At 48.3% G+C, this 12,666-nt stretch overlaps 1 protein-coding gene across 1 annotated transcript in view; it reads left to right on the forward strand.

Annotated features, from left to right (window-relative positions):
- Nucleotides 1–6,730: 6,730 nt before the first annotated feature.
- DPF3 (double PHD fingers 3) overlaps nucleotides 6,731–12,666 on the forward strand; it is a 210,744-nt gene continuing 204,808 nt past the window's right edge. Inside the window, exons 1-2 of the mRNA XM_075531690.1 lie at nucleotides 6,731–6,754; nucleotides 7,136–7,238. Coding sequence (XP_075387805.1) covers nucleotides 6,731–6,754; nucleotides 7,136–7,238 — 127 coding nt within the window. The remainder of the gene's footprint in view (nucleotides 6,755–7,135; nucleotides 7,239–12,666) is intronic.

Genomic DNA, 12,666 nt, shown 5'->3' on the forward strand with positions numbered 1-12,666 from the left:
AACAACAAAACAGCAACAGAAAACTTACTGTCACCCAGGCAATTCCCACTCACAGGACTCTATGGTACAGGGTGGAACGAACTGCCTCTGCGGGTTTCCAGACAGTAACTCTTCATGGGAGGAGAAAGTCGCATCTTCCTCCAAAGGAGCGGCTGGTGCTTTTGAATTGCTGCTCTTGGGGTCAGCAGCCCAAGGCCTAACCCAGCACACTACTAGGTCTCCTTGAGAAAGATGCAAATATCACCTCATAGGAGGGCCATGATTTCACCAAAGTGGGGCTGGGAATAGGTTGGCCCTAGGTGGAGAAGGTGGGGAGACTCAGGGTCATGCCTGGCCCCACAGAAGGAGCTGCTGTGAGGTGTAAGAGGGGTCCCGCTTTGAACGTCATTTTCTTCACAGACTGTGCCTGGGGTGAGATGCTTAATCTTTCTGACTCCTTCTTTCTGTATCTGTGAAATGACCCACCCACTGCCATCCAGTTGCACCTGACTCTCAACAACACTATAGGACAGAGCAGGACTGCCCCTTGGGATTTCTGAGACTTTAAAAATGTTTATGGGAGCAGACAGCCTCCTCTTTCTCTGATGAAACTGGTGAGTTTGAACTTAGGACCGTGTGGTGAGCAGTTCAATGAGTAATCTCACCTGGAAAATACTGAGCTACTTTCAAATTCTCCACACCTGACCCTGGGCCTTTGTACATGCTGTTCCCTCTGGTCAAACTCCTGTTCCTTTCTAAACCACCCCAAGCCTCTTAAGCCTCCCCTGACTCATCCCCACTGACTTAGGTACTCCTTGGACTCTGCCCCATTGTCCCAGGTACATGTGTTCCCACTACAGCAACGGTTCTCAACCTGTGGGTCAAGACCCCTTTGAGGGTCTTACCTAAGACCATCAGAAAACACAGATAGTTCACAATATATAACTACATACTGTTTTGTGATTAATCACTATGCTTTCATTATGTTCAATTTGTAGCAATGAGAAGATATCCTGCATATCAGATATTTACATGATGATTCATAACAGCAAAATTACAGTTAGGAAATAGCAATGAAAATAATTTGATGGTTGGGGGATCACTACAACATGAGGAACTGAATGAAAGGGTTGTGGTATTAGGAAAGTTGAGGACCACCGTGGTCTTTAATAAATGCCGCCACCACAATCAAGATGTGGCAATCCCTCGAATCCCCAAGATGTGGAATTTTTATGTCACCCACAAGTTCCCTTATGCCCCTCTGTTGTCAGTTTCCTCCCCAGCCCCCTTGGCGACCACTGGTCTGCTTTCTGTCCCTGTAATTTTACCTTTTCCAGAATAGCATAGAAATGAAATCTTTCAGTATGTAACCTTTTGTATGTTTTTCCTGTAGCCTAATAGGGTCACGATGAGTTGGAATCGACTTGATCGCAGTGAGTTTGGTTTTGATTTTGGGTGTAATAGGCAGAATGATAGCCTCTAAAATACATCCATGTCTGAATCCCCCAAACCTGTGAATCTCTGACCTTTCATGACAAAAGGACTTTGGGATTAAGTTAGAGGACCTCAGCTAGCTTGGTGAGCCCAAGGTAATCACAGGAGTCCTTTAAGGAGACAGGAAGACTAGAGTCAGGGCAAGATAGGTGACAATGGGGTTAAAAATCAGAGACACACACTGGAGGATGCCACACCGCTGACACGAGCCAAGGACTGAAGGCGTCTCTAGGAATGGGAAAAGATAGGCAGTCGGTTTTCCTTTCGAGCTTCCAGAAGGAAGCAGTCCTGTCACTTGACTTCAACCCACTGAGTAGTTATCAAATTCCATTATAATAGAAATACAAGTGATTGGCTTTAACAAACAGAGATTATTTTTCTGAATTTTGGAGGCTAGCAGTCTGAATTCAGGGTTCTGCCTTTTGGGAAAGCCTTTCTCTGTTGGCTCTGGAAGAGGGCCTTTGCCTCACCAGCTTGTTTCTTGCTTCCTGGATATCTCCATGTGGCTTGGCAGCGATCTTCTCACGGGTCTAGGGGGTTGTCAGGACAGGTACCCTGGGTCCAATGGATGTGCTCTGCTCCTGGCTTTTGTCTCTTGGTGGTACTGAGGTTTCTCTTTCTCTTTCCTTCCATCTCTCGTAAGATAAAAGGTGATGCAGGCCATGCCACAGGGAAATTTCCCTTATATTAGATCAGGGCTGTGGCTGTAGTAAAGGTTTATAGCTGTCCCCCACCCCAATCTTTTTAAAACTGATTTGCTGAAACCATCAGAGCACACAATGGAATAATAACATCATGACACAACTGCTAAACTACATCATTACTTGACTGCCAACCTCTGTAAGTCATGGCCCAGTGAAGTCGACACTTATTTTGGGTAGGGCTTGGGAGGGCATAGTTCAATCCATAACGCTCACTGCGAATCACTTTGGACTCACGCTGTTCAGAACTATAAGATAATAAATTTGTGTTGTTTTGAACCCTAACCTTGTTGTCATGTGTTACTGTAGCTGTCGGAAGCCAGTACACCCTACTGAAGATTCATCCATTGTTGCATGGTTAGCTGGATATTATTAAATGGATGACTCATTTACCAATTGACGAATGTTTTATTTCCAAGTTTTGATCCTTGTGCATAAAGCTGCTGTGAGCATTCATGAAGGACATGTTTACATTGATCTTATGTCAAGGCCTAGAAGTGAGATTGCTGAGTCATGATGCTGCTTCTGTTAGGTGCCACCCAGTCGGTTCCAGCTCATAGTCACCCTACCTACAACAGAACAAAACATTTCTTGGTTTTGTGCTGTCTTCACAATTGTTTTTATGTGTGAACCCATTGATACAGTTGCTGTGTCAATCCATCTGATTGCAGGTCTTCCTCTTTTTTTGCTGCCCCACCACTTTACCAAGCATGATATCCTTTTCCAGGGACTGGCCCCGCCTGACAACATGTCCAAAGTCTGTGAGACAAAGCCTCTCCATCTTTGCTTGTAAGGAGCAGTCTGGGTATACTCCTTCCGAGACAGAGTCAGTCGTTGGTTCCTTTGGCAGTTCTTGGTACTTTCAGGATCCTTCATCAGCATCATAATTCAAACACATAGATCCTTCTTTGGTCTTCCGTATTCATTGTCCAACTCTCATATACATATGAGGCAATTGAAAATGCTGTGGCTTGGGTCAGGCACACCTTAGTCTTCAAAGGAACCTCCTTGCTTTTCAACACTTTAAAGGGGTCCTGTACAGCAGGACCTGATTCGGTGACTCATTTGGTCTCTTGACGACGGCTGCCATGAGCATTGACTGTGGATCCAAGCAAGATGAAACCCTTGACAACTTCAATCTTCTCTCCATGTGTCATGATGTCACCTATTGGTCCGTGGTGAGAATTTGGGGATTCTTTACATTGAGTTGTAATCCATCCCGAAGACTTGAACCCTTGATCTTTGTTACCAAGTGCTTCCGGTCCTCCTCACTTTAAGCAAGCAAGGCCGCGTCCTCTCAGATTGTAAGTAATGGTATGTACTTGGTTTTATATGCGATCACTGAAAGGTTTAGAAAGTTGCTGTTGTGCCCTCGAGTCAACTGTGACCCATTGTGACCCTACGTGCACTGGAACAGCGCACTGCATGGTCGTGCACCACGCTCAAATCAGGGCTACGTTTGAGCCCATTGTTTGCAACCATGGTCAACTGTGTCCTTCTCCAGTGGTTGGTCCTTTCTGGTGGCACGCCCTAACTAAGGAGCCAAAGTGCCACCATCTTGGCTTCTCAGGAGGATTCTGGCTGCCCTTCCTCCAAGAAAGGAGTGCCACTCAGCATTCCCACCAGCCTTGTATAAGAATTGTAGTTCTGCTGTATTCTTGCCAGTGCTTAGCTAGTTGGTTTTCCTTTTTTCCAATTTCAGCCATTATAATAGGTGTTGATGGTATCTCTTTGTGATTTAAATTTGCACTCCCCCCCCCATGACTAATCATGTTGAATGTCTTGTCATGTGCTTATTGGCCATCTGTAAGCTTATCAGGAGCCCTGGTAGTGTGGGCTGCTAACCTTGCCTGCTAGCCACACGGTGAGCAGTTTGAAACCACCAGTGTTGCAGGTTCTCCCCTGCCCTATCCTATGAGTCACAATCTACTCAATGGCAGCGAGTTTGGTTTGGGGTTTGGCAGTTGTGCTTTGATGAAATGTCTGTTCGGTTCCTGTGCTCATTGAACAAAAAAATCAGGTCATTTCTCTGGTGGCATTGTAAGAATTTTTTATACATTCTGGTGACATGTTCTTTACTCAGGGCGTGGCTAGTGGGTTTTTATTTTATCAGTGCCTTTCAAAAGCAGAAGCTTTACATTTTTGGATGAAGCTTTAAACATTTTTCCTTTTATGGGTCATACCTTTTGTTTCCCAACTAGAAATCTGCTGAGCCCAAGACTCACAAATATTTTCTTCTGTGTTGCCTTCCAGAACTTTCTCATTTGGGCTCTTACATTTTGCTCTGGGATCCATTGTGAGTTAATTTTTGTATGTGACGTAAGGTAAGGTCTAACTAAGGCTGTGATGGTTTCGATATGAGAGTCTTTCTCATCTCTTGAAATGAGTGACAGTATCCTGGGCCCTGCAGGACCTGCCATGCTAAGATCCAGCCCCTGCTCCATAATTGCTTGTGTCACACACATGCAAGCACTCGCTGCAAGCGTGAGAGAGGTGGGATTTGATGAGCTTTTGCAAGAGAAGTCCTGATGAGCTGCTGTTGGGATTGGAGAGAGAGGCATCATGGGAAACTGTTAAAAAGGGTGCCTGAAGGAGGCAGTACTAAAGGAGGACTTTGTGGGCCGCAGCCTTGTACAACTCCAACGAGAGTGTGTTGGACGGTGCCTACCTGGAGCTGTGGAACATAGTGGCCCAGAGAAAGAGAGAGAGAGAGAGAGAGAGAGAGAGAATACCAGCTCGCATGCTCGGGGAGATGGAGCTGGAAGGAGAATGAGGATCTGGGTCATTCTTAGTTGTTGTTGAGTCAGCTCTCGACCTTCACTGTCTGCCTCAGGGTGGTGGCCAGTGGGTAATTCGAGTGCCTTCCACCCGGGGCTCATCTGTCAGTACTGCTTTGGACAATATTCTGTCATCAGAAGGACCCTCATGGACTAATTTTTGGAAGGAAGGGACACCAGGTCTTCTAGTTTGTCTTAGCCTGGTGAGTCCACTCAAACCTCTCCATCCCAGCCTCATCACAAGCTGACGGGTGGGTGGGTTCTGGTCTCCCAAACTCACACCTATTGCTTTTGAGCCAATTCTGACTCTGAGCTACAAGTAGAACTGCCCCCCTCCAAGGGTTCCCAAGGCTGAATCATTCAGAAACACACTGCCGTGTCTTTCTCCTGCACAGCAGCCAGTGGGTTTGAACTGCTGACCTTTTGGTTAGCAGCCCATCATGGAACCATTGCAGCACCAGGGCCTTTGGTTCTGAGTCCCAAGGGGGCCTGCTTGTCTTCATTATTAAATTCCTCTTGATCACCACCTCTTCCTGAAGAGGAAGGTGGGGAAGGAGAGGGGTGGGCCCTCCTGGGGAACTCCTGCTTACATGAATGCTTCTAGGCAGCAGCAGCTTCATTCCTTCCATTTGCACCCATTCAGAACATGAGCATCACAATGGAGAAATGCCTCACCTAAGGTCAGCTGCCCCGCCCATGAGCGGCAGAGCTTGCTGTCCCTGTGGCATTCATTGCCAGCCATTGCTGAGAAGAAAACACAACCACTGTGTTTCTCAGGGAGGTGGGCAGGTATGGAGTGAATGCCCAGGGCGTGGGCAGGACTCGATATCTGCCGGCTGGTGAGTCTGTTCTGATTTAGCAAAAATACTTCTTGGCCCAGGCCCGGGTTTGCCTGCCTGGCCACGTGGTCAGGCTTCATAAGCTTCCAAAGATCCTTGGGCTCGAGGGGCTTTAAAAGCTGCACGCTCTCAGCAGTTTCTATCAGTTGGGATTTCTCTCTCTTCCAGAGAGAATCCTGTTTGGGTTTTACTGGCTTATCCGTTCTCAGAGTGGCCCCAGTTCCCTTACCTGGGTGGCACTGCCCTGTCACTCATGCTCCTGCCTGTCACCAGATAGTTTCCCTGGGGAACAATTCATCAGCAGCCCGAGTTTGGGTCCCCAACCCTTCCCTACAGTCATGCTCTCCCCACCCTCTGGTTTCTCCAAGAAGTGCAGAGAGCCTTTCAGGGACAAAAGATCTTGCTGGGATCCTAGATTTGGAGAGTGCCTCCCGCCAACCTAGTCTTGTCCTTTTAAGCCTTTTGAAAGGGGCCCCTGAAAACCCAGGGCATCGCAGAGGAGCTGGTCCTGTGAGGAGAGCGACCATATCTGGGAAATCAGAAGGCCTGAAAGTCCCCCTTGTCCTCAGTCCTCTTCCTGCTTCATCAACTGCCCAGGCCCCTGAAAGAGCCCTGAGCCCCAGACCCCTCTCAGGGTGGCTTGCCTGCTGGCCATTCGGCTTCTTGTCTCTTATTTGCTCATCATGGGCCCTGTCTGCCAAGCTGGAGGCAAACAGAGGCTGGGCCGGCCCTGCCTGCCCAGCTGCCCAGGCAGCACTGCATGCTGCCCTGCGTCAGCAGAAAGAGTATCCCTGCTGTTGGCATTCTCGAGCGCCCTCTCCCCCACAGCTCAGCCTGCAAGGTCCCTGGTCAGGCCCTGCCAAGCCCTGCCCACCGAGCTGAGCGAGCGTCCACTCGGCTGGCCAGCCCTGCTCCAGGAATCCTGAAATGCTGCCTCGCGATGACTTCATGGGAAGAGTTCCGGGTTGGTCCTGCTTGCCTCCACCTCCTTCACAGACTTGCCAAGGATGACGCCTGTAAACCCCTCCCAGCGCCCAAAACACCAGCCCTGCCTCCCCTGGAGGGCCAGAAAATGCTTAGCACATTAGCAGGCTTAGGTCGCAGTCATTCCGGAGGCTGGGGAGGCACATAGATTTCATTCTGGTCTTCTTTCCAGCTCCTCACTATTTTGACAACACGGAGCAGCTCCGTCACCAGGAAGCCGCCTTGCCGCTGGGACAGACGTGGCAGGGGCCCTGGGCCTGGGCTGGGGGTGGACAGCCTGCAGGGTAGTGGGAGCAACTAGAGAAGGCCCTCGAGAGGCGAGGCACCCGCCCCCTTCTGCCAGGGCTGCATTTGTCTGTAGTGGACCGACCTGGCCGGTGCCCTCTTTGCCTCTGGGGCTGACTCCGACGCATCTTGGATGCAGCTCTTTGCCAGTGGCTTCATGGTGCGCAGGTTCTGCTTAGGTGAGAGCTTCCAGATTTCCAGAGGCAGCAAGATAGAGTAAAGCAGCTCTTCCTTCTCTGGTTAGGTGTTGGGCATGCTGGAGCAAGTCCCCTCAACACACACAACCCCCCCCCCCAACAACAACAAAAACTCACTGCCATCAATGACAACTCATGAGAGCCCTATACGGTAGCGTGGCACTACTTCTGTGGGCTCCCCAGTGGCCGGTGGTTTCTAATGCTTGTCTTGTGGTCTGCAGCTCAACGCATCAACCACTATGCCATCAGGGGAGTCTTCTAAAATTCAGGGTTCTTATCTGCATAAGGGGATAGCATGACCTGCCTGTCTCACCCCAACCCCAACCCATTGTCATCCAGTCAGTTCTGACTCCTGGTGGCCCTGTACGTCCCAGAGTAGACCTGCTGTGTAGGCTTTTCTTGGCTGTAATCTTTATCGATTCATAGAGCCAGGCCTTTCTTCGGAGGCACCATTGGGTGGGTTTGAACCAACACCATTTATACTAATAGTTCAGGACTAAGCATTCATGCCACCCAAGGATCTGGAGCAACTCAGGAGAGACAGCTGTGTGAAAGTGTATTGTAAGCCACACACTGACAAACATTTGTGTACCCGCTAGCTCCTGCAGGGGATCGCCTGTGACTTGTCTCTGCTGATCAGCTGTGTTCGATTAGAAAAATTTCAAAGAGGTTTCTGATTTTTCTCCCTGCATGTCAGTGTAGTAAAGAAAAGGCAGGTTCTAATTTTTGTGGTATGATGGGCAGAGGGCTTTGGAGCCTGGGGTCCCATCCCCAGGATGGAGAAGGCCAAGGTGGGTTGCTGGGAAGGACCCATTTTCTATTCCCATTCTTAGAATTGGTGGTCTTGCCCTTCCAGAGTCAGTTTTAGGTTTGCTCCTTGCTGAGTAGCCCTGGAAAGTAGAGTAACTGGACTTTTGACCCCCAGTATAACACCCTTTTTTCTCGCTCTTCACTACCCCCTTGTTTTCCATCCCTCACCTTTCCCGTTTAACTCCAAACGCTCATGAGTGTACAGCTTCCAGTCGAGGACACCTCCTCGTATGAATCCACATGCACAGTAGAGGCTCAGAGAGGGAAAGGCACCTGCCTGAGATTGTACAGCGAGTACCCCCCCATCATGGCTTCTGGAGTGGATGTCCTCACAAGCCCCAAACACCTCTGACAGCGTCCCTGGCAGGAGGAGCTCTTCAGACCCCTCCCTCCCTGGATCTGGATGGAAGTAGCCAGCTGTTGTTTATTGTTTGTTTGTTTTCCTTCCCAGAATAGGCAGCCTCCCCGAAAATGCTGGCTTGGATTTCCAGACTGACAATCTTAAACACTACCTCATCCTAAAAGTAAATGGTAAACTATTTTCACACACTATTAAAATTTTAATTTGGAAACCGCCTGTCCTTGGAATGCAAAATCTGCCAGGCATTTTACATCCTGTGCACTGAGCTAGTTATTAGCACCTTCTCGCCAGTCCCACTTATGGAAGGAAAAGCAGCCAAGACGGGTGAGTTTGATACCCTGGTGACTTGTTCTATGTGAGTTCAGATGTTTTCTGCTCCCTGTCTTCCCTGCCCAGCCCTGCCTCCCTCACAAGGCAGAACATTCTGATACTGCAGTCAGGGTGGAAAGATTCATTTAATGTTACTGCAGGGAGCCTCAAGGAGCCCTGGTGGCATCGCAGTCAAGCATTTTCCTGTTAACCAAAAAGTTGGTGGTTCAAACCCATGAGCTGCTCCAGTGGAAAGAGGCGGCCACCTGCTTCCTTTCAGATGTACAGCACTGGAAACCCGCTGGCGCAGCTCTGCTCTCTCCTGTAGGTTCTCTATAGGGCGGCAGAGTCAGCATCCATTTGGCACAATGTCTTTGGTTTTAGCCTTTGGTAAAGTGAGTGTAAATCACATAGTCCCAAATAAAGTTCACTCCATTGCTGCTATCCGCTAACCCTGACCTTTCTTCCATGTCTGATCTCCCCTTTGCAGACCTGACCCTCCCCTTTTCTGATTCCTCACACCATCTCTGCCCTTCACCCTGTCCTTACTGCCACTGATTCCATGACCCCATCTCTGAGCTGAGCCCAGGGGGAAGAAGGCCAGTGTTTCCTGGATCGCCTGGTGCTTTTTCAAAATGAGAAAGCTTGAGTTCTTTGTGCCCTAGGTGTTGTTAAAACGTTTGTATTAAAACTGTGATCCTGTGGGTGTCGTGTGCTGTTGAGTCAATGCTGGACACATGGCGATCCCATGTAACCGAGTGGAGCTACAGCTGTAGAGTGGCCTTGGCTGGTTAATCTTCACCGGAGTAGGTCACCATATCTTTTTTCCCCTGAAAAATGGGCAAGGTGGGCTCAGACTGCCAAGCTTTTGATTCACAGTCAAAATGCTTCATCATGGCACCCCCAGGGCTGCTTTCTGTAAAAAACCAACCACATATAAAAGTTATGTTGCAGTGTGATAAAGAAACCAGATGATGCCTGGCTATCAGAAAAAGTAGCACCCGGGGTCTTAGAGGCTTGTCTTCAAACAAGCAGTCATGTAAGGGAAGCATCAACTGAGTCCACACGGAAGAAGCGCATCAGCCCGTGTGACCAAAGGATTGTAAATAATACAAGTAAAATCAGAAGTAAGGATTGGTATCAAAGCTTAAACTTTGAACACCCATTTGCAGAAGGCTATGGATGACATTTGGAAGGTCCCACGTGGATTAATCCTCCAGCGAATCCCCTCTGACCCTAGTCCAGGACACGAAGAACCTTGCGATCAGAGAACCCAGTGAAACCGGTGATGGGTGATACAGTTCGGTTAAAATGTAACACTTTGTCATTTGATCTTTCTTTTGACCCATTTTAAGGTTGTTCCCATTTTTACTATGTTCTGCTTTCTTTTCGATTCAGGTTTTTCTATATTGTCTTTTGTGACTGTGTTTTGTAGGTGAATCTATAGAGATGGCCATTGGCTGAATGATTACCTAGGGGCATGGCAAGGGAGATTAGGGGGGAAATGGGGCATGAATATAACAATGGGTCTGAGATGCAAATTCCCTGAAATGGGTTATGGTGATGACGGCACAGGTCTCTGCACTGTGCTCGAACCATTGAATTGTATGAGATGGCAGTCATCTGCCAATAATTATTAAATAAATAAACACTTGCAAACAAGTTGTGCGGGCATCCATATCACATACACTTCCTCGTGGGCCCTTTCTACGACGGGTGAGACTTGTACTGAACCTCTGCCACATAACCAGGCACAGGCCAGGCACTTTTTCACTCGGCTCATCTCTCAATTCTCACAGTGCTCCTGAAAGGCAGCAGTTTTAATCCCTTACCCCCCTTTTTTCTTTTATAAGGAGTTTGCTTAGGATAGGAGGTGAGTAAACAAGGCAATCACAGAATTACCAAACGACACCAGTGTCCTAAACTGGTCACAAGTGTTTGCTTACTTCTCATCACTGCATGGCTACATTGTGGATCTGCTTTGAGATGGCTACATTGTGGATCTGTGTTGGGATGGGGCTTCTGAAATGCCCAAGGTCAGAGAGAACTTACCTCCTTGGCTCTTTAATTTGGCAGGCCCTCCCTCAGGCCATGCTAGAAATAAACCAGGGAGCAGCTCTCAGAAGGGCCAGCCTGTCCTGAGGGAGTGGGGGGAGGAGGCGGGTAGAGGGTTCCAGGGACAGGAAAGAATTAGTCTTGAAGTTAGTCATTCCCTGATTTTGCTGCTCCTCAGCAAATATTTAAACCCTGGGCAGCATGGGAGCTAAAAAAGATAGGCTAGATTATTCCTTCCAGGAACTCACAATTTAGTATTTTATTATTGTTGAAAACACACGAAGCAGAAGACACACCGTTAAACAATTCTCCACGTACAATCCAGGGACATTGATTGCCTTCTTCCAGTTGCCCGACCATCCTCACCCTCTTCTAACTGTCCCTCCCCATAACACGGGCTCACTGTGCCTCAAACTTCTATCTAACCTTTCGAGTTGCTCTTGTCAATTCGATCCCAGAAAGAGTCTTCAAAAGAACACAGTGCTCTTGGTAGACGTGCTTTACTATTTGAAAAAATATAATTATACTTCTTTTTCCGGGAGCCCATTATTCAGAGGAGACAAAATCAACCTGTGATAAGTTAGGCAAGGAAAGTGTGGGACAAGAGCACGTGGGACAGGGCGGGAGGATGCCAGAACAGGACACAGGAAGCCATCTCAAATTTCAGAAGTCACACTTCCGGAGTAAAAATAATTGTTGTAGTGTAAAGTGTGCAGTGGGAGGGCAGAGAAGAAGAGGAAGGCCCTCCATGAGACGGACCGACACAGTGGCTGCAACCATGGGCTCGGGCACAGGAATAACTGTGAGGGTGGCCCGGGACCGGGCAGTGTTTCCTTCTGTCGTATCACAGGGTTGTCATGGGTCAGAGCCGACTCACTGGCACCTAACAACAACATAGTGAGGCCTAAAATAATTGTTACAGAGTAAGACCTGCAGAAGCCAGGACCCGTGTAAGGCAGAAATCTGTCAGAGACGGAAATGAACTACACGAAAGTGTTAAGGCTGCATACACCTTTACAGAGGCGGAAACCTGTGAGAGCTGGAAAAACAGGCAACTCCGGCTTCTACAGGTTTCACTGTAAAATGTTTCTCTACAGTTTGCAGGACCACCTTTGTGACTGCACGAGAAAGCAGGTATGCAAGTTTGATTCCTTTCTTTTTTTTTGAAAAACATTTTATTAGGGGCTCATACAACTCTTATCACAATCCGTACATATACATACATCAATTGTATAAAGCATATCAGTACATTCTTTGCCCTAATCATTTTCAAAGCATTTGCTCTCCACTTAAGCCCTTTGCATCAGGTCCTCTTTTTTTCTCCCCTCCCTCCCCACTTCTCCCTCCCTCATGAACCCTTGATAATTTATAGATTATTATTTTGTCATATTTTGCCCTATCTGGCGTGTCCCTTCACCTCCTTCTCTGTTGTCCGTCCCCCAGGGAGGAGGTCACATGTAGATCCTTGTAATAGGTTCCTCCTTTCCAAACCACTCACCCTCTACTCTCCCAGTATCGCCCCTCACCCCCTGGTTCTGAAGGTATCATCGACCCTGGATTCCCTGTGCCTCCAGCTCCTATATGCACCAGTGTACATCCTCTGTTGTATCCAGACTTGCAAGGTAGAATTTGGATCATAGTAGTTGTGGGGGGAGGAAGCATCCAGGATCTGGGGGAAAGCTGTATTCTTCATCGGTACTACATCACACCCTGACTGACCCATCTCCTCCCCTAGACCCCTCTGTGAGGGGGTCTCCAGTGGCCAACAAATGGGCTTTGGGTCTCCACTCTGCATTTCCCCCTTCATTCACTAGTTTGATTCCTTTCAATAAAGCCTTTTGTTGACTTCAGGTGAGACTTGAAGCCATGGTAGTA

The sequence above is a fragment of the Tenrec ecaudatus genome, chromosome 14 (genome assembly GCF_050624435.1).
Source record: "Tenrec ecaudatus isolate mTenEca1 chromosome 14, mTenEca1.hap1, whole genome shotgun sequence".
Taxonomy (NCBI): Eukaryota; Metazoa; Chordata; class Mammalia; order Afrosoricida; family Tenrecidae; genus Tenrec; species Tenrec ecaudatus.